Here is a 22,394-nt window from a genome sequence, read left to right as displayed (position 1 = left end):
TTTACCCATATTCTAAAATTGTTAGAAAACTCATTCTTATATTTTTCTATATATTCTACAAAAAAATAGAAAACAAATTCTATTTAATTTAGAATGTTTTTTTTAAAAGGAAAATAAATTATAAAATACGGAAATCGAATATAAAAAGTTAAGATTACGAAACTACGCAACTTTTTCTTGAAAAATATGTAACATGAGTAAAATGTGTTGTTCTACTTACACAAAATACAAAATACGTAATATAACCAAACTCAATTATAAACTAACAAAAGTACCACATTTGTAAAAAATTGTGGTTTATTATAGGCGTAATATATGAAAGTGACTTATGTAAAAGTGAATTGACATGTAAAAAAGTTGCATAAATCATTGTGGGTTTGTTTTTTACTTAATCTCTATTATATTAGAATCTAGCTGTGGAGGTTCATACTTTGTCATTCGGTCATGAATACATGAGCAGATGTTATTTCCCGTAGATCATCTACATGCCTTTGATGTGCATGTATATGTTGACATCGTCCAACATATCGATGGGCAGTCCCAAAAGAGAAAATCAAAGAAGAAGTTGCCGTAAAAAAAAATTAAAGCGGAAGAAGATTTGAAATTATCTACGCCAAAAAAAAAAAACTTAGAAAGTAATTAAATATTATTTTTGTCATATATTTTCTCCAAATCATTTTTAGAAAGTAATCTAATTAATTTTGGAATTTTATAGTTTAGCAAGATTTAACAAAAAAAAAAAAGAGGATATAAATGGGATTTTAATTATATCAAAGCATATATGACCAATTTAAAAACATATATGACCAATTAAGAATATAGAATGCATAGATGGACGATAATTTAATTATTTATCTTTATATCCAATTTTCCCATAAAAAATTGTATTTTATCTTCACTATTCTATACAAATGTAAACGTTTAAATTGCTACATGTTCTGTCCAAAATGTATATATTTTAGCATTTCAGATTTGGAAGTTGAAAATTAAACACTTAAAAACTCAAAAAAGAAGCACAATCCATGGTCTTTTTCTCCTAAAATCTTTGCTTTATGTTTCCAATGTTAACAAAAGAAGGTTACTAGAGCAAACTAACAATTATTATTTGATTATTTTATTGCTCCAAAGTCATACAAAATAAATAATAATACAAGGGGTGACAAATTACAAATACTTATTTTTCTTCAATTTGAACATAACTCAACAAGGTCCCACACCTTCCCACTACTACTACTAATAATAATACCACTGCAAGCTCCTTCCTCAACCTCCCACTAAAGTCTTGAAAACAAAAAGTTGCTTTCATCAAAGTCCACCTAAAATAAAGGTAAAATGATAATAATAATACTTAATCAAGTGAGCTTTTTGACAATTTTTTCCCTCTACTGCAAATCCTACATTGATTCCATCTACAAAGCCTGTTTCACCTTTTTTACCTTTCAAGTGGGTGTGAGAGTAGAGAAGAAACCAGAGTCATTAGAGCAGAAGCAAAACCCATGTTGGACCGTTGGATTGCTGTACAAACTCTTTTATTGCACAGATCCTACTGTGGAGGATTCGTCTCTGGCTTGACCACTGAAGATGTATCCGGAGGCTGAGAATGGTAAATTGCCATTGCCAATGAGATTGGCATCATACAAAGAGCCTTTGATTGAAGAAGCTGCATCGCAGCTCCAACATTTTCTTCCATCAGTTTAGCCACTTGACGTTCAGTCCCATCGTTAGACCATTTCTCCCATGCGGGTTGCGGAGTCCTTCCACCATCACCCGTTTCATCCTGTTGAGATTTTAAGCAAAATTTGAATCAAAACCCCATTACTAAAGTTTTTACCTTTTCTCCTTTTTCTCTTAAAGAGTTTTTAGTTACCTCAACTGATGATGAAAGAGGCATATCAGTAACAAGTGGAGCAACCGCGCCGGCTCCACCAAGTCGGCTCATGCTCAAAACCTACCAAAGTTGACAAAGAGAGATAGATATCATTGAAAGGGATAAGCTTTAGCCCATGAAAATTATATTAAAAAAGCTTTACTTTTAGATGAGCATGGAAGATTTCACAAGAAACACATTTTATATTTTAAAACAAAAGATGTAATATCTTATCAGAAATCCATCATTGCATTCTGTTTCTTTAGTGTCTCCATTATCTTTTAAAGTAAAGAGACTTCCTTTTTCGCTTGCGAGAGCTTTAAGTAACCGACTGCATTTTGATATACAATAAGAAGCATTTGATCTACCAGATTATATTAATAATGTGAACATGATGATTATAATTATTGTTGAATATGGTATTATAATCCTAAACTGTGATTAGGCTCCCTATGACAAAACAAAAAGTGAAAAAAGACTAAATGCCAAAGAAAACAAAAGCATTTTGGACTTGTTTATTCTTTCACATTAAAAAACAGATCTAATCAGATTGAAATTTGGTTGAAGGGTAGGTAATGGTGGGACCAGAATTAAGACCAGAAATCCATCCAGAGAATTTGAAAGATATGATTTTTAGATCTCTAATCTTATGAACGAACAGATTAAACATATTGCATAGGTAGTAAAAAGACAATTCACAGGAAAGAAAAGTTCTAGTTTAAAATTGTAGAAGAGAGAATATACCTTAACTTGGAGCCTGAGAAACTTTACATAATCGACAATCTCATCGATCATAGCAGCTCTATCGGTCTGCAAACAAAGATGGGAGAAACAGAAAGTGTTAAGCCTTCTAGAACTTCAAATAACAGAAATATGAAATGTTCCCATGCCTTAGATTATTTACAGGTAAGGCTCCAGGAGAAAGATACCGACCTTGTTCACAGTAGGTACGAGTTCCTGCAGCGCCCTGATCCGTTCTGCTATTCTTTCCCTACGTAGCTGTGGCAAAGTAAAACAAACTATCAGCTTATCCCTCCATAAAACCAAGATATCACTACAAGATGATAACAAATAAAGTCTACATCTTTCAACTACCAACAACCTGTATATCATAGAGAAATGTAAAGGAGAATCTGAAGTAAAGTGTATCAAACTTTACCCGCTCAGCGATGCTGTGTGGATCAGTAGCCTGACCACGCCTAGCTCGAACCCTAGGGCGGATTGATGTAGGCTGATGTGGTGCCGATGGTGCTGGCTGTTGCATAGGCTGCCCGTGGAAAACCTACCAGACAACACACAAAAGAAGTAAGAACAGACGAAAATAAACCATTTGCACAAGAATTGACTCCATTAGTTGTAAGAGAAAACACTTACATCTGAATCAATTTGCAAGGCCAATTAATGATCATATGAAGAAAACGATTTAAGTAAGACCCTTAAGATTACTCATTTAACCAACTTAGAAGGCAAGATCAGCCAGACAGCTACATGAACTTGTGAGAAGTTGCTCATAGAGCAACAAGAGCTATGTAGTATAAAAATTTCAAACTTATAGTTCTACTAAACAAACCAAAATCAATTTGATTCAACAAATCTGAGCCAAAAAAAAAAAAAGCACATAAAGCAAATCATCAAGATTGCTAAAAATCTCAAAATCCATAAGTAAATCCCAAGACTGACTCTTTCAACTACTTACCACAAATCAAAAACAAAAGTTACCAAAAAAGTTCCATTTCTATTAAACAAACACCAAACAGAAAGTAAAAAAAACAATATAAGAAACCGAGAACTGAACATACAGGTTTCATAGAAGAACATCGATTATCAACAACATCATCTGAGAATCTTTTCCCACTTCCATGTCCTCCTTCAGGTCTAAGAAAGCCAGGTCCTTTCCCTTGATCAAGACTTAACCCTAAAGGAAACATCTGATTGTGAAACCCAGTTGGTCCACTTCCTCCTAAGCCACCCATTTGACTTCCTTCATCTCCGGAACCCAACTGCAGCATCATCGGCGGTGCTCCGCCACCTAATCCACCGTCAACTCCAGATAAACCGGCGGCAGAAGAGGCTGAGAAGTTAGGAAGACCGAGGATTTGCTCGAAGAAATCATCAGACGGAGTTTGGTCAGAAAGGTTGTCGTGAGGGTTGTTACTAGCCATGGTTTAGAGTTAAAGACAGAGACTTTGACTCGAACGAGTCACTGTGAGTTACGATTAACGAGTTAGAAGCCTTCAAGGAGAGATTTACATGCGAAAGCTACAGACTTTTTTTTTATTTTTTTGTTTGATGCTTTAAAACGAATGAGGACGAAGAAGACAGACGAGAAAGGAGGAGCAGAAGAAAAGTGAAAACTTTATGCTCTGTTTATAAAAAATGATCTTTCTGGTAAAGGACCTTACTTTTTCAGATTATTTCGTTTTTGCCATTTTCTTATTTGCCTTCCAGAAACAAATTTAAAATAATACAAATGGGCTGGATTTTATCATAACTGGGCCTTCTTAACTATTTCTTAAAATATGGGCTTTTTATTCTGTATTTGTTCTTTTCTTTTTGGGCTCAAGTCTTCGTAGGTTTTTTTTTTTTCTTTAGTTTTCCTTTTTTTTCGACGACTCATTTTTTGTTTATTTTTTATTTTCAAAAACAATCTTACATTTTGGCTTTTAAGTTTATATACTATGTAAGAATTTATGCACACGTACATCTTTTGCTATTTATTTTTTTAAATAGTTTAGTAAAATATAATCTATTAAATTATTAAGATAGTAACATATTGGGCAATTCTCATATATAGATTCTTTTACTAAAATTAGCACACAATCTACAAAGTTCCAAAATATCATAAATTTATTAAGATGGATAACATATAGTAGAATCAAAATATTTAGAAATAATGATTGTAAAATTAAATAAATGAAAAATAATTGTATGACACATAATCATAAATGATTTTCTTTTACTATATAGATAACAAAAAGGTATATAATTTAAATTATAAGATCTTAAGAACTTTATTAGAATTTTTGTATTCTATTATACAAGTTAAGAATTTTTAAATTATATAGATTTTTTTCCTTCTCATAACCATACTTTTAAATTAAAATAAATATCTAGTTTGGAGGTCCAATTTATGAAAAAGAAAAGAATTTCTAATTGTAATAAATTCATCATTCTTCTAAATGCTTGTGAAAATTTATGTAGTGGGAATAAAAATCAAATTTTAATTTAAGATCGCTCAAACCAAATCAATTAGGTAGACATCAATGCTTGATACCAAGAAACCAGAGTTCACATTGTTCTCTGACGCTTTTTCTAACAACTTTGTGCTATAATTTGAATTCACGTTAATCCAATCCAATCCAATCCAATCCAATCCAATAGTATAGAATAGATAAATTAGCATTACTGTTTTGAACAACGGTATGATTCTCAGACAATAGATGAGTCTGAAAGTTGACCACATGCAATTAATTGACAACAACCGCTCAAATGAGTTGGAATTTAAAGGTCTAAAATCACATACTATCACGACCTCCTCATAAATCATAAATTCATAATTATATACAACTGTCAAAGAAATGTGAACTCGATCGAATATGTGATTTTATTACAGATTAAAAAAACCATTGATAATGTTAACGCTTTAATTAAACACGGAATAGAAACGAAACGAACAAAGAATATGGAAACTGGAAAGTGGAAAACGCGTTTCCTAATTTGCCGCACAGTTTTTTAATACTACTACTACGAAAATGTGGAAAGAGTTGTAATTTCTTTCTATATTAAGGTCGTTATCAATTACATAAGCTTTAAAGATTATTTACCATTAATCAAGCTATTAGTACTATTACTTATTGAGACAAATCAACACAGAGGGACAATAAAATTAAAAAAAAAACTCAGAAAAAGTCTGTCTCTCACTCATTTCTGATTTCTTCATCTTCTCTTCCTCGACCCGACATTCCAGTGTGGTACATAATAAAGACTCTTCCTTTGTCCGATTTTGTGTTCCCAGATTCAACTTTTATATCTCTAAATTCTCTCTTTTCTCTTCTGACAGAAGTAAAAATGGGTCCCGGAGGAGAAGGGATGTCTCTTGAATTCACTCCGACGTGGGTCGTCGCCGCAGTTTGTACGGTAATCGTCGCGATTTCACTGGCGGTGGAGCGTTTGCTTCACTATTTCGGTACTGTTCTTAAGAAGAAGAAGCAAAAACCTCTTTACGAAGCCCTTCAAAAGGTTAAAGAAGGTACCCACCCACACACCAAAATACAAAATCAAAACCCCCTTTTTTTTTTGTTTTGTGAGTGGGTTCCACGGATCTTTTGTGTTGGTCATTCCTATTGAGAAACAGTGACTGTTTAGTTTCCACCGAAATTGTTCTTCAGTTTTTGTTTTTCTGGGTTATGACACAGTGCCTTTTTTTTTGTTAAGGTTCGTAGTTTACAAAATCTGCAAATTGATTGTTCGATAGATCTTTAAGTCAAATGTAGCTATGTCAGATTTTGAAGCAGCTTAAGTCTTTAAAGTTAAACTCTTTACTACTTGCTGTGTTGCACATTTACTGATCTGTGACAAATCTTCTTTGGATTGCAGTGTTGATGTGTTGCTAGAGTTATTATTTTTTAATTGAAATGTGGTTATATCAAATTATAAGCAGTTTGAGTCGTAAAAGTTTGAACCTTTTCCTACTGTTCGTTGATATATGACAAATCTGTTTAGAATTACAGATTTGATGCTATTAGGGTAAATTGTGGACCAACTGTTTCTTTAAATCGTAAGTGAGATGTGACTGTATCAGATTATAAATGCTTACAAGTTCAGATCTCTCACTACTTTTATTGTTTTGCTTTTTGTGGCTCTTTGATAAATCGTGTTGGGAACTGCAGAGCTGATGTTGTTAGGGTTCATATCCTTGTTACTGACGGTATTCCAAGGACTCATTTCCAAATTCTGTGTGAAAGAAGATGTGCTTCTGCATATGCTTCCATGTTCACTTGATTCAAGACGAGAAGCTGAGGCAAATGAACATAAAAACGTTACAGCTAAAGAACATTTTCAGACTTTTCTCCCTATTGTTGGAACCACTAGGCGTCTACTTGCTGAACATGCTGCTGCTGAAGCTGGTTATTGTAGCCAAAAGGTAAAATTATAATACCTTTAGAGCCTCCTTATAGTCTTGTTAGGTGTTTCTCTTGCTATTACTTGATTGAATCCGTACTTACTTCTCGCCCTCTTGTTTTCAGCATAAAGTACCATTGCTTTCGGTTGAGGCATTGCACCATCTACATATCTTCATCTTCGTCCTCGCCATATCCCATGTGACATTCTGTGTCCTTACTGTGGTTTTTGGAAGCACAAGGGTGAGCGCAAACCATATAGCAATTTTCTACACTAAATGTATATATATAAATTAAGTTCTCAGGTGTGAAAACTCTGGTTTATCTATGTTAATGCAGATTCACCAATGGAAGAAATGGGAGGATTCGATCGCAGATGAGAAGTTTGACCCCGAAACAGGTACTAAATTGCAAAATTCATGAATAATTATATGCTAGCGGAATATTGTACGTATTGTTTGATTATCTACTGTTCCTTGTTGCAGCTCTCAGGAAAAGAAGGGTCACTCATGTACACAACCATGCTTTTATTAAAGAGCACTTTCTTGGTATTGGCAAAGATTCAGTCATCCTCGGATGGACGGTATGGTATTTTTAAATTATATGCTAGTTTTATATTGGTTATTTGTCCTTTGGAACTACCCAATCTTGAGATTATGTTGTTTACATGACAGCAATCCTTTTTCAAGCAATTCTATGGATCAGTGACGAAATCAGATTACGTGACTTTACGTCTTGGTTTCATTATGGTAAAATCTTGATTATTTACAAAAGTTGAAAATTTGTAATAAAGAACATATGCTTTTGATCTTTTAGACTAAACATCTATATGGTTTTTTTTACAGACACATTGTAAGGGAAACCCCAAGCTCAATTTCCACAAGTATATGATGCGCGCTCTAGAGGATGATTTCAAACAAGTTGTTGGTATTAGTTGGTATCTTTGGATCTTTGTCGTCATCTTCCTGCTGCTAAATGTTAACGGTATGCTTCACAAAACTTAAATCATTTTCTTATATCTTTGAAAAGAAATTTTTGTTACGTTTTTCCAAATATAAATTGGAGTCCTTTTATATCGAAGCTACAAATCTTTATCTTGCAGGATGGCACACATATTTCTGGATAGCATTTATTCCCTTTGCTGTGAGTCATTTGTTTTTGTCCTCATTTCACTTCCTTGGAATGTGCTAAAAATCTTCTTTCTATTAAACTTAATTTTGTTCCTTTTATTTTGAAAATATGAAGCTGCTTCTTGCTGTGGGAACAAAGTTGGAGCATGTGATTGCACAGTTAGCACATGAAGTTGCAGAGAAACATGTAGCCATTGAAGGAGACTTAGTGGTGAAACCCTCAGATGAGCATTTCTGGTTCAGCAAACCTCAAATTGTTCTCTACTTGATCCATTTTATCCTCTTCCAGAATGCTTTTGAGATTGCGTTTTTCTTTTGGATTTGGGTAAGTCTGGTTCTTTAAGAGAAAAGTTAAAAAACAAATTTTCAAGATTTTACCGAAAATGGTTACGACTGATGACTCTTATTTTAGGTTACATATGGCTTCGACTCGTGCATTATGGGACAGGTGAGATACATTGTTCCAAGATTGGTCATCGGGTAAGCAAAACGATTCTACTTTTTTTCTTTCTTTCTCATATTGTTTGGTTGAAAATATCTCATTGCATACTGACATCTTTCTTGTTCTCTGTAGGGTCTTCATCCAAGTGCTTTGCAGTTACAGTACACTGCCTCTTTACGCCATTGTCTCACAGGTAAGAATCTAAATTCTACTAAAAAAGCTTCAGAATCTTTTGGATTCTTTCTGAAAATTTGACCCTCTTCTTATGTTAAAACAGATGGGAAGTAGCTTCAAGAAAGCTATATTCGAGGAGAATGTGCAGGTTGGTCTTGTAGGTTGGGCACAGAAAGTGAAGCAAAAGAGAGACCTAAAAGCTGCAGCTAGTAATGGAAACGAAGGAAGCTCTCAGGCTGGTCCTGGTCCTGATTCTGGTTCTGGTTCTGTTCCTGCTGCTGGTCCTGGTGCAGGTTTTGCAGGAATTCAGCTCGGCAGGTTAACAAGAAACAACGCAGGGGACACAAACAATGAGATTACGCCTGAGCATAACAACTGAGCAAAGATATTATCTTTTCCATTTAGAAGATCATCATCAGATTTAGCTTCAAGGTCCGGTTTTGTTGTTATACATAAAAGCCATAGTGACTTGATTTTTTGTTTTGTTACAAAGTTACCATCTTTGGATTAGAATTGGGAATTGAATCTGTTTTGTATATGTTGTATTATTTGGAACATTGTAGTTAGTGTGATGCTCATTCTAGATCTTCGGTTCAATTATTTTGGTTTTGGGTTATAAAATATGAAACCAATGGAAAACCAAATGTTATTCAGTTGGAGTTGTTTTTTTTTCAGTGTTGGAAAGTAAGTTTGAAGAATGAAGACTTTGGATTTGTATGCAAACAGATTGATTGGTGTTAAACCGGATCTATATTCCTTCGGTTTGATTTTCAGATCGGTTTATTTTAGTTCGGTTTGGATTGATTAAACCGGCTCTAAATTAAGATTTAGTTTTGCACGAGAGTCAAAGCCACTCTCTCTACTCAGCTCCAAATCAAAATCAAAGCTACACTCATTATCATCTTTGAAAGCTTGAAATGGAGGATCTTCTCAAGAATCCTCCCGCCACGGTTGGTCTATCAGAAACTTTCGCTAAGTTAAAATCACAAGGCAAAGTAAGCAACAACATCTCTTCATCAAATTTCCAAAGTTTCAATTTTTATTTTCCCAACTCTTTTGTTCTGATTCGTTCTACAAATTCTGATCTGGGGATTTTCGATTTGTTGTTGAAAACAATTTTATAGGTGGCTCTGATTCCATATATCACTGCTGGTGATCCTGATCTTTCTACTACAGCAAAAGCTCTTAAAGTGCTTGATTCGTGTGGTTCCGACATAATCGAACTCGGTGTTCCATACTCTGATCCATTAGCTGATGGTCCTGCAATCCAGGTTCGATCCTCAAAAGCCGCACCATTTCAGTCATCTTCTTCTAAACCTTAAAGCTTCTCTTTTTATTGTTTCTAGGCTGCTGCGAGACGTTCGTTACTTAAAGGAACCAACTTTAACTCCATTATCACTATGCTCAAAGAGGTGTGTGTGGTTTTGTTTACCTTTTCCTCTCTTAGCATTTAATATAGCTTATAGATGATGAAATTACAACTCTCAATGTTGAACATATAGTGATTTTTGATACTCTTGGTTTTAGTTTTCTTAAAAAGAGACTCTTTTTATTCCAAACTTCTTCAGGTTATTCCTCAGTTATCTTGTCCAATTGCATTGTTTACGTATTACAATCCGATCCTGCGGCGAGGAATTGACAACTATATGACTGTTATTAAGAATGCTGGAGTCCATGGTACATTAACATTTTTAAGTTTTCTCCCAAGTAAAAGAAAATGCTCATGTTGTCTCAGGGCTCAGAGTTTTGACGTCATTTGCTCCCACTTATTCTTAGTTCCTGTCTTCTCTACATTAACAGTTTATTACATAACATGGTGTCTCCTTATAGGCCTTCTTGTTCCTGATGTTCCACTCGAGGAAACTGAGGCTCTGCGGAACGAAGCTCGAAAGCATCAGATTGAACTCGTATGATGTTTTCCTCTACCTGTCAGTAAAATCAAATGATAGCATCTTTAATAGCAAACTGTTTTCTTTCCTTTACCATTTTTACTATGTTGTCATCAAGGTACTGCTCACAACACCCACAACCCCGAAAGAACGAATGAACGCCATTGTTGAAGCATCTGAAGGATTCATCTATCTCGTAAGAATCACAGTTCCATGATTCTTTAGATCAGTAAGTGTTGCGTCTAAATTTCGTGTTCTTATTCGTAAATGTTATCGAGCTCTTTTCAGGTAAGTTCAGTAGGGGTTACTGGTACAAGAGAGTCTGTTAACGAAAAAGTTCAATCTCTTTTACAACAAATCAAAGAGGCAACAAGCAAGCCAGTAGCCGTTGGATTTGGCATATCAAAACCTGAGCATGTGAAACAGGTTGGGCTGCACATACACTGGGTTAGCAATATCTTGGAAATTGAATTTGTTAACCGGACTTGGTTTATTTCACATTACAGGTAGCTGAATGGGGAGCAGATGGAGTCATTGTTGGTAGCGCGATGGTTAAGATCTTGGGCGAGTCTGAATCACCTGAGCAAGGACTTGAGGAGCTAGAAGTCTTCACTAAATCTTTAAAATTTGCTCTTATCTCTTGAATACGCAATGATTCTTCTTATTTTAATGCAAAGAAGCAGATGAAGCTACCATTGCTTCTTAATAATATAACACCCATCTCCAAATAAAAATCAAGAGTTATACATTATTGTAGATTTTTCGGGTTCCGAAGGAGAAATACAAGAATATCAAAAACAAACAAATGATATAGGCTCAGTGAGCTTGCAGAATGCATATGATTAACGCTGTGACACAGATTCAGCAGAGAAGAGGTACTTGACACGGGAGAGAACTGAATCATGAGCAGGATCATAGGGATGGTCCTTGGAAGGGATCTCCAAGATTGCAGGAACTGGCTTATTGTAGCTATCCACCAAGAACCGGATCATATTGGCAATCTACAAGTATTAAATTTTCTCATTAAGTTTTTGGCACTGTAGAAAAAATCAGACTTGAAAGTAGTATAGCGCACATAGAAATAGACTCATGCTAATTCAAGCTCATGAATGATGTCTCAAAGGGCTGATGCAAAGTGGCTTCACCTTGCGTTTCTCACACATATGGATCCATTAATATACTAATTGTTAATGATAGCAAAACTACCCTACATAATGGGGACCTTGATCCATGACTAAAAGGGTGTTTGCAAGCAAGGAAGATAGTCATTAATGGCAGTAAACATAAGGGGCTCAATAAAGTGGAGGAGTACAAGTCATGACTTCTTTGGTAACTACTTAAATAACACAGCACAGACACAGCAGTTAAGATGAGTAACAAGTACAAGTAAACTAGACTTGGAAGAAACCACTTACATATTGGCTTAAAAGAATGATAGCGATATCATCCCTCGCTGAGAATTCCTTGAAAGCATCCTCAATTTGTCTCACAGTTGTCTCTAAAAGACAAAAAAAAAAAAAAAATTGAAAGAAAGGAAAAATCAATTAATTTAGAAGATTAGCCAGTAATTTACACAATTCTACAGAAATAGAAGTTAGGAAAGTTATCTCCTAACAAGATCACATGAAATTCATTTGATGGAAAACTTCAACTAACTTGATTTTGTCAAAAAGATACCACCTTGAGATAAGTGACATAACTTGATACATGATTGAAAAGATAATCTTTCCTAAAGATCATAATGAGTTAGAAAAACATACTTGAATCCACGATGAGGTAATTTGTCTTCCTCCTTATGTCAACATTACCAACTCCAGCCATCAAAAATCCAACTACAGTGTCCTGTACACAAAATTTAAGTCAAGTAAGAGAAACTGGAGATGGCGAAAGGGTTATACCAACGGATAGTTCCAAAAAATGCTAACACCAGCTGACAAAAAAAGTGTCGCCAGTAACAAGTCGTTGTACAAGGAAGAACTTGCAAGTTAAGTCTAAAATAAGAGACTAGACATAATTTTCTGGTAGAATACAATTGAGTAAATCCAAATCTTAGCCAGAACAGTTGAGACTAACACAAAAAAACCACAATCCCCTATTATTCAATGATAATACAGTTTCTAGGAAGAATTTAAACAAGATTTCTACTCCTTAGTTTCCTGATTCGTGCATCATATGGAATCAAAATTCAGTGACAGCAGATCAGATCATCTGCAGATTTGGTCTGATCCAAAATCAAGAGATGCACACAACTACGAAAAAGCTATTCTAGGGAATGAATTCACTACCAAAAAGATTACAAATTTTACAAACAAATCCAAAAAGTCAAGCAATTTACGGATGAACAAATCTATATACACACACACACACACAACACATTGATTTAGTTCAGATCACATCTCAGAGATTCAAAACTCAACACAAAAGATGCAAATGAAAAATCAACCTTATCTAAAGAATCAAACTAATGGAACCTCAAATCCTTCATCAACAAATTGAAAAGATGAGTTTTTTGGTAACGATATTACCTCATCGGCGATCATTGCGATAAGGGCAGAGTTGCGAGCAGGGATCGGAGCTCTCCCAGCCATATTTGATTCAACTACACAAGATAAACAAATCCAGAACCTAAATCAATCCAGCGAAGAAGACAATTATCGAAATTGGGTAAAAACCCTAATCAATTCCTGATCTTAGATCCGAAGATAAAGCAAAAGCTCCTAGATTTTACTCATTACCTCTTTGTCTCTGTTCTTCTCCTTCTTCGATTTGATTTGATAGATAGATTTGTAATCACTGCCAAAAGACCCACGCGCAAAAAAAAACTTGAAGTCAGAACACGATTCAGTTGACCACATTACCCCTGACTTCTACCTTTAATAACAATACTACCCTCCTTTAATAATTGCTCTTTAACAGTTAAAGTGGCAAAAGTGTAATTATATAGTAAAATAATGATATGAGTGCAAGTCCCATCAAAGCCAGCTTGCCTCTTGGAGGGTAATTTTGTCTTTTCAACGTCTCTTTTCTTGTCTCTACTTCAGAAAAACCTCCTGTGATGATTATTATATGTGAAGCAGAACAAAAGCAAAATCTAAAGAGACAGAGAGAGAGAGGAAGAAGAAGAACAAGAGTCAGTGAGCTGCAATGGCGGATTCTCACTCTGTCAACAATCAGCTCTCGAGACACACTTCTATATTTGGTTTACGTTTATGGGTTGTTCTCGGCGTTTGCGTTGGAGCCGCGATCGTTCTTTTACTTGTTCTCATCTCTCTCTGGTTCATTTACAGACGAAGCAACAAGAACAAAGCTCTTGAGTCTTCTTCTAAATCTAACCATACGATTGTTCCCGTTGTTTCTAAGGAGATTCAGGTCGACCCATCTCGACCTCCAATTCAACCCGACCCGACACCGGAGACACACCAAAACCAAGCTGTGGCTAAACAAAGAGAAGACGATAGCAAAATTCACATCGAAATTGGAAAAGATCATCGGATTTCGTACCCGGAGAGAGGAGGTTGGACTGGTTCCGGGTCGGGTGATCAGGGTTTACTTATGTCGTCAGGTCCTGAGGTTTCTCATTTAGGCTGGGGACATTGGTATACGTTGAGAGAGCTTGAGGTTTCTACTAATGGATTCGCTGACGAGAATGTGATCGGACAAGGAGGTTATGGGATTGTGTATAGAGGTGTTCTTGAGGATAAATCAATGGTGGCTATAAAGAATCTGCTCAACAACAGAGGACAAGCTGAGAAAGAATTTAAAGTCGAAGTCGAAGCGATTGGTCGAGTGAGACATAAGAATCTGGTGAGGTTGCTTGGTTATTGCGTTGAAGGAGCTCATAGGATGTTAGTTTACGAATATGTCGATAATGGGAATTTAGAACAATGGATTCACGGTGGTGGGTTGGGATTTAAGAGTCCTCTGACTTGGGAGATTAGGATGAACATTGTTCTTGGGACAGCTAAAGGTTTAATGTATTTACACGAAGGTCTCGAGCCTAAAGTTGTTCATCGAGATATTAAATCGAGTAATATCTTGCTTGACAAGCAATGGAACTCGAAAGTTTCCGACTTTGGGTTAGCTAAGCTCTTGGGTTCAGAGATGAGCTATGTGACTACTCGTGTGATGGGTACGTTTGGGTATGTGGCTCCTGAATATGCTAGTACTGGGATGTTGAATGAGAGGAGCGATGTTTATAGCTTCGGTGTTCTGGTTATGGAGATTATTTCAGGGAGGAGTCCTGTGGATTATAGCCGGGCTCCGGGGGAAGTGAATCTTGTGGAATGGTTGAAGAGAATGGTGACGAATCGAGATGCGGAAGGAGTTTTGGATCCGAGGATGGTGGATAAACCGTCGTTAAGGTCATTGAAGCGTACCCTTTTGGTAGCGTTAAGATGTGTTGATCCTAATGCTCAAAAGAGGCCTAAAATGGGTCATATCATTCACATGCTTGAAGCTGAGGACTTAATCTCTAAAGATGATCGGAGAAACTCCAGTGGAGGAGGAGGAGGAGGTATAGAACAGGGAAGGTCACCGCGGAGGAAGACAAATGTGAATGAATCAGAGGATGAGAGTGGTGATTCTGTTCTGATCAACAATGACCAATTAGCCTTGGAGAAGAAGGAGAGTCAGTAAAAAAAAAAAGAGAAAGCTTTGGCATTATAATTTTGTTTACTATTTTTGAAAGTTTTTTTTTTTCTTGTGTGTATGGTATGTGTGTAGATTCTTGTAATTTTGCAATAATTAAAAATGGGGATTGCGTGAAAAATATCTATATGGTTTTTTGTTTTCTTTAGGTTCGTTCTCTATTGTAATATAGCCTAATATAAGCCTGCATAGTAATTTGTGTTATTGGTGACATATCTATTAAGGTCTTATGATTTATGTCCATAAAAAGGAATAGAGAGTGAATTACATATATATGAAAATTATTTTTATATGTTTCTTTGAAAATGACTGTTAATTTACATATGGCGCGAAAAAATTATCTAGTTCGTTAAGTATTTTTAGAAGTTTTTGCTTAAATTATGGGAAATTGTTAAAAATACCCCTTTTGGTGTGCCCTTTTTCAAAAATGCTCCTTTAATATGTCCATTTTCAAAAATGCCCCTTTTTAAATCTGAAATTTTTATAAAGTTTTATTAGGTTTATAAGGTACTTATGGATTGTAACTACTACTTGAAGACTCGATCCAAGTATTTATAAGGTTTTATAAGGTGTTTTTAAAGGTTTTACAAATTATTTTAAAGGATTTTTAATGTTTTTCAAAGGTTTTACAAGATATTTTAAAAGTATTTAAAATGCATTTATAAGGTATTTATAAAGTATTTATAAGATTTTAGATACATAGAAATGTAGTTTGTGTATGTTTTATTAATATTACATACATATTTGGGTAAATCTTATATTTTTAAGAGCATTTTTTATAAGATTTTTAAAAAGGGGTATTTTTGAAAAGTGGCATTGAAAAAGTGGCATTTTTGCAAAAGCCCCAATTATTGTAATTCTTAAGAATTTAAACTTTTAGATTGAAATTTTTTTCTATTTATATGTCTTCCTGTTTCATTAAGCCGGTATGTTGTAAACTTGTAATATAGGCTAGTGATTTATTTATTAAGCTTTCGATGATATTGCATTCTCTCTCTGTATCATTTTAAGTGATGTTTTAGAGATTTTTTTGTTTTATTTTAAATGATGTTTTCAACTCTTTATACAAAATTAAATAAATTTAATATTTTTTATCAATTATATTCTACAATATGTTTTCTATTAGTTGAATTAGTTGTAATTAATGATTTTTATATAAAAAATAAATTAAATGAGATTTTTGTGATTTTTTTATTGTATATAAAAACTTTAAACATCACGAGGGAGTAATTTCTACTGACTAATATATGTGTTTTTTTTTTTTTAACTCAATATGTGTATGTTTTTTTTTTATAAATTAAAATAGATTCTAATGGTTTAAAGTTAACTTCTTTGTTCAATCAAAATTAAACTAGTCATTGAAATTTGAATATATCATAATCTCAAACATTAGTGGACGTTGTACAATAGATATTTAATTAATATTATAATAACTACTCAAAAATCAGAAATTCAGAATATGTAAGGAAATTAAATAGAAATGTATTTATTTATTTTTGTAGGTAATAAAAATAGAGAATATTCTATTGTGGGTGGACCTAATGCAGCAAATAGGCAAAGAAGCGACAAAAGAAGAATCAGAAAGTGAAAAGAGAAAGAGAGCGATGAACAGTATCTTCTCCATTGACGATTTCTCCGATCCTTTTTGGGAAACTCCTCCGATTCCTCTCAATCCCGACTCTTCCAAGCCTGTTACGGCTGATGAAGTCAGCCACAGTCAACCCGAATGGACTTTCGAGATGTTTCTCGAAGAGATTTCTTCGTCGGCGGTGAGCTCTGAGCCACTTGCAAACAACGCGATCGTCGGAGTTTCGTCGGCGCAATCTCTTCCTTCTGTTTCTGGACAGAATGATTTCGAAGATGTTAGTCGACTTCGCGCTCGCGATTCGGGGAATTGGGATTGTGCTGCTGCTCCGACGACGACGGTGATTGTTGATTCCGATGATTATCATCATCGTGTTCTTAAGGATAAGCTTGAGACCGAGTGCGCTGCTGTTAGGGTTTGTTAATCTTCTATTTCATTTATCTATATGTGCGCTTTTTATCTGAATCTGAAGCTCTGATGTTCTTCTCTCCTTAGGCTGGGTCTGTGAAGCCTGAAGATTCCACTAGTTCTCCAGAAACTCTATTTCAACCAGTTCAATCCAGTCCTCTTACTCATCAAGGTAAGAGACTAAGAGCCTCTTCTTACTTTCACCATGTAGATTAGCGACTGCAGATTCGTTTCTCTGTTCTGTGTTTGTAAATTTAGATGCCAAGATAAAGGAATCGTGCTGTAGAAATAGGAAATGGTACTTTTGTTGGTTCACGTGCCTAGTTTTTATCCACCAAGTTTCAATCTTTTTGTGACTTGCTCCTTGAAATTAATCTGCTTCCTGGAAGAACAATAGGATTGGGATTGAGATGGATTCTGGTGGTTAGTTCAATATTTCTTTTAAACAGGAACGGCTATAAGGTGGCAAATCATAATTTCAGCGCTCCCATTTCTCTTTTAGATAGAGTCTTACGCGTAGTAAAATTTTAATCGTGGTAGGTTCTTTGATGACCCCAGGAGAACTTGGTGTTACTTCTTCCTTACCAGCTGAGGTGAAAAAATCTGGTGTACCAATGAAGCAGGTTACTAGTGGATCGTCGAGAGAATATTCTGATGACGATGACCTTGATGAAGAGAATGAAACCACTGGTTCCTTGAAGCCAGAGGACGTAAAAAAATCTAGAAGGTAATGACCAATTTCTTGTCTTTTGAAGATTACGTCTATAGGGAAACAGTTAGTTATGGAGCCTTGTTCTTCCTTAAATATTTGTAGGATGCTGTCAAATCGTGAGTCAGCTAGGCGATCTAGAAGGAGAAAGCAGGAGCAAACTAGTGATCTCGAAACACAGGTTTTGTATCATATCCTCTCAACACCTTAATTTTGTGTCGAATGTTATTAATGAGACCTAATTTCTATTTTGATAGGTTAATGAGCTAAAGGGTGAACATTCGTCACTCCTTAAGCAACTGAGCAACATGAATCACAAGTATGATGAAGCTGCTGTTGGCAATAGAATACTTAAAGCTGACATTGAGACATTAAGAGCTAAGGTAAGAAGACTTAAGTCTTCTGAACTACCCTTATGTTTTTTTTTTTTGGTATACAGTTATAGTAATTTTTATGTTATGTTAAGGTGAAAATGGCGGAAGAAACCGTGAAGAGAGTAACAGGAATGAATCCGATGCTTCTCGGGAGATCAAGTGGACATAACAACAACAGAATGCCATTAACTGGTAACAGCAGGATGGATTCTTGTAGCACTATTCCAGCTTTTCAACCACACTCAAACCTAAACCATATGTCAAATCCTAACATCGGGATCCCAACCATTCTACCTCCAAGACTCGGAAACAATTTCGTTCCTCCTCCATCACTAAACTCCCAAACCAGCTCTCCGTTGCAGAGAATAAGAGATGGGCAAAATCACCATGTTGCTCCAAGCGCCAACCCGTATGGGTGGACTACTGAACCTCAGAACGAATTAGCATGGTAAGTTAAAACATGGCTCTTTCTTTTAAGACCATTGAACAAATTTAAAACCATTTGAAAGTTCTATGATCCCTGTTTATATACATATCAGATTCCTGTTTCCCCCTTTTTTGCTCATTTTACAGGCCGAAAAAATGCGGGGACTGATGAAACTTGAAGCGAGTTTCACGCTATATCATAGTGTTGTATAAGTTACGAATCATGAGAAAACATTTGTGAAAATACAGTCTCATGGCTTATATAAGCTCTGTCTTATAACATTACAAGATTCTTATTTGAGAATCGTCTTTCTATCTATAGCTAATAATAGAGTGATATCTGTTTTTATCAAATTTTAAAAAAAGAAAGGTCAAATCATATCCCACATGGCTTTTCTAATTTCCCCCATCATTAAATTCCGACTACCTCGGCGATTTCCATGGAAAATCGATCAAGCATCCACATTTTCTCTTTCAGAAAAAAACAAAGGAAAAAAAAAACAGAGGAGAAAAAGAGACGACGACGACAAACAAGTAAAAGAAAAAAGTCGTCGTTCTTCTCCTCTCTCTCTTCCTCTGTTTTACGGTGTACGTTAGTCAAAATGGGTTCAAGTAAGCTAAAACGTGCAATAGGAGCCGTGAAAGATCAAACAAGCGTAGGATTAGCCAAAGTCGGAGGTCGAAGCAGTTCTTTAACGGAACTTGAAGTAGCTGTCGTGAAAGCGACACGACATGATGATTATCCAGCGGAGGAGAAATACATCAGAGAGATCTTAAGCCTAACTTCATACTCACGCAACTACGTAAGCGCTTGTGTGACAATTCTCTCGAGACGGCTCAACAAGACCAAGAACTGGTCGGTTGCTCTCAAAACCTTGATTTTGATCCAACGGTTGCTAACAGATGGCGATCGAGCCTACGAGCAAGAGATATTCTTCGCGACGAGACGAGGAACGAGATTGCTTAACATGTCTGATTTCAGAGATGCGAGTCAGTCTGATTCGTGGGATTACTCTGCTTTTGTTCGGACTTATGCTTTGTATTTGGATGAACGTCTTGATTACCGGATGCAAGGAAGGAGAGGGAAACGCAGTGGTGGTGATGGTGATTCCGGCGAGGATGATGATCATCGAGAGACCAGTACCAACATTCGGTCAAAAGCTTTTGTGGTTAAATCGAAAACGGTCACAGAGATGAAAACAGAGAAAATTTTCGTCAGAGTACAACATTTACAACAGCTTCTTGATCGGTTCTTGGCTTGTCGTCCAACAGGTAATAATTAATTAACTACTTTCAATTAGAAATGTTATGGTGAGCGTCAAAGTTTCAAGCCAGTCTCTTTCCTTGAAACCCACGTTTTACCACTTTTGGCTTTCTTGGTTAACAAGTTAGGTCTCTGCTACAGGTAATGCAAAGAACAACAGAGTGGTGATTGTGGCTTTGTATCCGATAGTAAAAGAGAGTTTTCAGTTATACTACAACATAACAGAGATCATGGGAGTATTAATAGATCGATTCATGGAATTAGACATTCATGATTCGATCAAAGTCTATGAAATCTTCTGTAGAGTTTCTAAACAGTTTGACGAGTTAGATCCGTTTTACGGATGGTGTAAGAACATGGGAGTTGCAAGATCTTCAGAGTATCCAGAATTGGAAAAGATCACACAGAAGAAACTTGATCTCATGGATGAGTTTATAAGAGATAAATCAGCTTTAGCTGCACAATCAACAAAATCATCATCAAACAAGTCTAACAAATCTGAGGAGGAGGAGAACAAAACAGAGGAAATTCAAGAAAATCAAGAAGATTTAAACTCCATTAAAGCATTACCAGCACCGAAACACGAAGAAGAAGAAGAAAAAATGGAAACAAAGAAAGATTCTGAGGAAGTGGTTTCAAGACAAGGTCAAGAGGGTGATTTGCTGGATTTAACAGATGAAGCGGGTGAAACGGCAGGAACGGTTGGTGATAGTTTGGCGTTAGCATTATTTGATGGAGCGGTATCCACTGAGAGTGCATCTGGACCGGGGTGGGAAGCATTTAACGATAATTCGGCGGATTGGGAGACAGACTTGGTGAAATCGGCAACGAGATTGTCGGGACAAAAGAATGAGCTTGGAGGAGGATTTGATACTTTGTTGCTTGATGGAATGTATCAGTACGGTGCGGTTAATGCTGCGGTTAAAACGTCTACGGCTTATGGAAGTAGTGGAAGTGCGAGTAGTGTGGCTTTTGGTTCTGCAGGAAGACCAGCAGGTAAACAAAATTTAAAATGAAAATCATTTTTCAATTTTTATATTAGTTTAAAAGAGTTAAATCCCACAAATTATTTTCAGTACTTCAAATTGGTTTTGATTTTGTATCTAAATGGTGATGCAGCCTCAATGTTGGCATTGCCAGCGCCAGCCAACGGAAACAGAATCGGAAGCAAAAGTCCGGTAATGGTGGACCCATTTGCGGCGTCGCTAGAGGTAGCCCCACCAGCATACGTGCAAATGAATGATATGGAGAAAAAACAAAGATTGTTAATGGAAGAACAAATAATGTGGGATCAGTACAACAGAAATGGAAGACAAGGTCACATGAATTTCGGACAAAACCAACAGCAACAACTTTATCAGCTTCCATACTCCATGGGACCTTATTCTTACACGCCTCGCTATTGAAATTATAAAAACATACAATCACCATTGAAGAGCTTGAAAGAAAGGTGTTAGCTTCTTTTTTGTTGTCACTCTAACATTATATTGTGTGTAAACTCTTTATTCTGGTCATTTACTTACTTTGTAAACTTAAAAGAATATAAGAAAATACCAGAAACATAAGATGTGTCTTTTATACTTTTTTTTTTTTGTCAAAGGCAAGTCTTTTATACTTGCTTCTGGAATGATTATCTTTCGAATTTTAACATTCCAAAACTCTTCTACTGTTCTACAACACATAAATTATTTAATAACAAAGTATAAAATTATGAAATTTGTGAACAAAACCTATGAAAACAACCAAACTGATACATAAGTGAAACTGATGAAACCCCCAATTTTTAACATAGTAAACTGAGCTTTTGTTTAATGCGAAACAAGTTTTAAATCTCTCATTACTACTATATAAAAATTTCTATGCACTTGTAATCTTCACAGAAACAACAAGAGAAGCCTAAAGCAATGAAGACTTCCATGGGCATCCTCGTCGTAGTCTTCTTTGCGACCTTCCTCGCTATCTCTGCTGCTCCTCCCTTAAACCCCCAGGAATCTTGCATACGAAGAAACATCAACAGGTCACAACCACCAAGCTCTTCACTCGAACACAAGACGTCAATCTTCGACTCTCTTAGGGACAATTTGTGCAGAGACATGGCTCGTGCCGTCATGTTCTATGTGAGGATAACCGGAAAGTTTCCAGCTCACTATGTTAAGGCGATGTGTAATGTGTTTGGAAATGATGAGAAGAAAGTGAAAGAGTATGTTATGGATAAATGGTTGGGAGGTTCGAAACTCCTGTCTAATGTATCTTGTGCTTTTCATTGATTTGTTCTGTGATTGACGTTGAAAAGTTAAAACACTTGTTTACTATTTTGAGTTGATTTTTTTTTTCTTTTTAATTTGGGTTTATACGAGTA

At 35.7% G+C, this 22,394-nt stretch overlaps 8 protein-coding genes across 11 annotated transcripts; 6 read left to right on the top strand and 2 right to left on the bottom strand.

Moving 5' to 3' along the window:
- Positions 1-1,078: 1,078 nt before the first annotated feature.
- Positions 1,079-4,239, bottom strand: LOC9310975 (transcription factor UNE12). 2 transcript variants are annotated; one of them, XR_002331343.1, is made up of 7 exons: positions 3,667-4,235; positions 3,027-3,149; positions 2,801-2,866; positions 2,612-2,677; positions 1,868-1,948; positions 1,437-1,777; positions 1,083-1,316 (listed from the first exon to the last, which is right to left on the bottom strand). XR_002331343.1 is itself a non-coding variant. In XM_021022656.1 (6 exons), exons 1-6 carry the CDS (start codon positions 4,027-4,029, stop codon positions 1,544-1,546), a joined length of 933 nt encoding a protein of 310 aa, XP_020878315.1. In that variant the 5' UTR covers positions 4,030-4,239; the 3' UTR covers positions 1,079-1,543. The 2 variants fall into 2 exon arrangements, 1 of the variants encoding a protein (XP_020878315.1); XM_021022656.1 differs by having other exon boundaries at positions 1,079-1,777; positions 3,667-4,239.
- A 1,487-nt stretch (positions 4,240-5,726) lies between these two features.
- On the top strand, positions 5,727-9,361 carry LOC9310974 (MLO-like protein 1). The gene is made up of 13 exons (XM_002874861.2): positions 5,727-5,838; positions 5,928-6,116; positions 6,757-7,010; positions 7,114-7,230; positions 7,327-7,387; positions 7,473-7,570; positions 7,662-7,736; positions 7,833-7,971; positions 8,090-8,130; positions 8,233-8,442; positions 8,530-8,597; positions 8,692-8,752; positions 8,837-9,361. Exons 2-13 carry the CDS (start codon positions 5,936-5,938, stop codon positions 9,110-9,112), a joined length of 1,581 nt encoding a protein of 526 aa, XP_002874907.1. The 5' UTR covers positions 5,727-5,838; positions 5,928-5,935; the 3' UTR covers positions 9,113-9,361.
- Positions 9,362-9,497: 136 nt separating this feature from the next.
- On the top strand, positions 9,498-11,378 carry LOC9308898 (tryptophan synthase alpha chain). Its single transcript, XM_002874860.2, has 8 exons — positions 9,498-9,728; positions 9,858-10,004; positions 10,080-10,145; positions 10,302-10,410; positions 10,564-10,640; positions 10,741-10,818; positions 10,911-11,048; positions 11,129-11,378. Exons 1-8 carry the CDS (start codon positions 9,651-9,653, stop codon positions 11,264-11,266), a joined length of 831 nt encoding a protein of 276 aa, XP_002874906.1. The 5' UTR covers positions 9,498-9,650; the 3' UTR covers positions 11,267-11,378.
- On the bottom strand, positions 11,303-13,463 carry LOC9310973 (V-type proton ATPase subunit F). Of its 2 annotated transcripts, none has more exons than XM_002872782.2 (5): positions 13,358-13,463; positions 13,148-13,221; positions 12,383-12,464; positions 12,038-12,120; positions 11,303-11,623 (listed from the first exon to the last, which is right to left on the bottom strand). In XM_002872782.2, the coding sequence occupies exons 2-5, from the start codon at positions 13,208-13,210 to the stop codon at positions 11,465-11,467; spliced, it is 387 nt and encodes a 128-aa protein (XP_002872828.1). In that variant the 5' UTR covers positions 13,211-13,221; positions 13,358-13,463; the 3' UTR covers positions 11,303-11,464. The 2 variants fall into 2 exon arrangements, with proteins under 2 accessions (XP_002872828.1, XP_020875768.1); XM_021020109.1 differs by having other exon boundaries at positions 11,325-11,623; positions 13,148-13,247; positions 13,358-13,415.
- Positions 13,464-13,683: 220 nt separating this feature from the next.
- LOC9310972 (probable serine/threonine-protein kinase At1g01540) lies at positions 13,684-15,417 on the top strand. Its single transcript, XM_021020108.1, has one exon. The coding sequence runs from the start codon at positions 13,767-13,769 to the stop codon at positions 15,255-15,257; it is 1,491 nt and encodes a 496-aa protein (XP_020875767.1). The 5' UTR covers positions 13,684-13,766; the 3' UTR covers positions 15,258-15,417.
- A 1,394-nt stretch (positions 15,418-16,811) lies between these two features.
- On the top strand, positions 16,812-19,090 carry LOC9310971 (basic leucine zipper 10). 2 transcript variants are annotated; one of them, XM_021021740.1, is made up of 7 exons: positions 16,812-17,269; positions 17,350-17,434; positions 17,821-17,989; positions 18,077-18,152; positions 18,229-18,354; positions 18,438-18,793; positions 18,919-19,090. In XM_021021740.1, exons 1-7 carry the CDS (start codon positions 16,874-16,876, stop codon positions 18,938-18,940), a joined length of 1,230 nt encoding a protein of 409 aa, XP_020877399.1. In that variant the 5' UTR covers positions 16,812-16,873; the 3' UTR covers positions 18,941-19,090. The 2 variants fall into 2 exon arrangements, with proteins under 2 accessions (XP_020877399.1, XP_020877398.1); XM_021021739.1 differs by having other exon boundaries at positions 17,803-17,989.
- A 114-nt stretch (positions 19,091-19,204) lies between these two features.
- LOC9310970 (putative clathrin assembly protein At4g02650) lies at positions 19,205-21,619 on the top strand. The gene is made up of 3 exons (XM_002874857.2): positions 19,205-20,043; positions 20,177-21,031; positions 21,155-21,619. The coding sequence occupies exons 1-3, from the start codon at positions 19,212-19,214 to the stop codon at positions 21,439-21,441; spliced, it is 1,974 nt and encodes a 657-aa protein (XP_002874903.2). The 5' UTR covers positions 19,205-19,211; the 3' UTR covers positions 21,442-21,619.
- Positions 21,620-21,706: 87 nt separating this feature from the next.
- Positions 21,707-22,351, top strand: LOC9308897. Its single transcript, XM_002874856.2, has one exon. The coding sequence runs from the start codon at positions 21,940-21,942 to the stop codon at positions 22,300-22,302; it is 363 nt and encodes a 120-aa protein (XP_002874902.1). The 5' UTR covers positions 21,707-21,939; the 3' UTR covers positions 22,303-22,351.
- Positions 22,352-22,394: the final 43 nt, after the last annotated feature.

This window comes from Arabidopsis lyrata (assembly GCF_000004255.2).
Source record: "Arabidopsis lyrata subsp. lyrata unplaced genomic scaffold ARALYscaffold_6, whole genome shotgun sequence".
NCBI classification, from domain to species: Eukaryota; Viridiplantae; Streptophyta; class Magnoliopsida; order Brassicales; family Brassicaceae; genus Arabidopsis; species Arabidopsis lyrata.
The sequence above is the reverse complement of the archived record's forward strand: the minus strand, read 5'-3'. Positions and strand labels throughout refer to the sequence as shown.

Bases quoted from the DNA above. Each gene is read 5' to 3' on its own strand.
- LOC9310975 (XM_021022656.1), bottom strand. From the start codon at position 4,029: ATGGCTAGTAACAACCCTCACGACAACCTTTCTGACCAAACTCCGTCT. The intron at 2,867-3,026 runs GTAAAGTTTGAT...ACTTTGCCACAG, and splicing joins CACACAGCATCGCTGAGCGG to CTACGTAGGGAAAGAATAGC. The intron at 2,678-2,800 runs GTCGGTATCTTT...CTTTGTTTGCAG, and splicing joins TCGTACCTACTGTGAACAAG to ACCGATAGAGCTGCTATGAT.
- LOC9310974 (XM_002874861.2), top strand. From the start codon at position 5,936: ATGGGTCCCGGAGGAGAAGGGATGTCTCTTGAATTCACTCCGACGTGG. The intron at 7,737-7,832 runs GTAAAATCTTGA...TTTTTTTTACAG, and splicing joins TACGTCTTGGTTTCATTATG to ACACATTGTAAGGGAAACCC. The intron at 8,131-8,232 runs GTGAGTCATTTG...GAAAATATGAAG, and splicing joins TAGCATTTATTCCCTTTGCT to CTGCTTCTTGCTGTGGGAAC.
- LOC9308898 (XM_002874860.2), top strand. From the start codon at position 9,651: ATGGAGGATCTTCTCAAGAATCCTCCCGCCACGGTTGGTCTATCAGAA. The intron at 9,729-9,857 runs GTAAGCAACAAC...ACAATTTTATAG, and splicing joins AGTTAAAATCACAAGGCAAA to GTGGCTCTGATTCCATATAT. The intron at 10,819-10,910 runs GTAAGAATCACA...AGCTCTTTTCAG, and splicing joins CTGAAGGATTCATCTATCTC to GTAAGTTCAGTAGGGGTTAC.
- LOC9310973 (XM_002872782.2), bottom strand. From the start codon at position 13,210: ATGGCTGGGAGAGCTCCGATCCCTGCTCGCAACTCTGCCCTTATCGCA. The intron at 12,465-13,147 runs GTAATATCGTTA...TTTTGTGTACAG, and splicing joins TCGCAATGATCGCCGATGAG to GACACTGTAGTTGGATTTTT. The intron at 11,624-12,037 runs GTAAGTGGTTTC...TAATACTTGTAG, and splicing joins TCATTCTTTTAAGCCAATAT to ATTGCCAATATGATCCGGTT.
- LOC9310972 (XM_021020108.1), top strand. From the start codon at position 13,767: ATGGCGGATTCTCACTCTGTCAACAATCAGCTCTCGAGACACACTTCT.
- LOC9310971 (XM_021021739.1), top strand. From the start codon at position 16,874: ATGAACAGTATCTTCTCCATTGACGATTTCTCCGATCCTTTTTGGGAA. The intron at 18,355-18,437 runs GTAAGAAGACTT...TGTTATGTTAAG, and splicing joins TTGAGACATTAAGAGCTAAG to GTGAAAATGGCGGAAGAAAC. The intron at 18,794-18,918 runs GTAAGTTAAAAC...CTCATTTTACAG, and splicing joins CCTCAGAACGAATTAGCATG to GCCGAAAAAATGCGGGGACT.
- LOC9310970 (XM_002874857.2), top strand. From the start codon at position 19,212: ATGGAAAATCGATCAAGCATCCACATTTTCTCTTTCAGAAAAAAACAA. The intron at 20,044-20,176 runs GTAATAATTAAT...TCTCTGCTACAG, and splicing joins CTTGGCTTGTCGTCCAACAG to GTAATGCAAAGAACAACAGA. The intron at 21,032-21,154 runs GTAAACAAAATT...ATGGTGATGCAG, and splicing joins TTCTGCAGGAAGACCAGCAG to CCTCAATGTTGGCATTGCCA.
- LOC9308897 (XM_002874856.2), top strand. From the start codon at position 21,940: ATGAAGACTTCCATGGGCATCCTCGTCGTAGTCTTCTTTGCGACCTTC.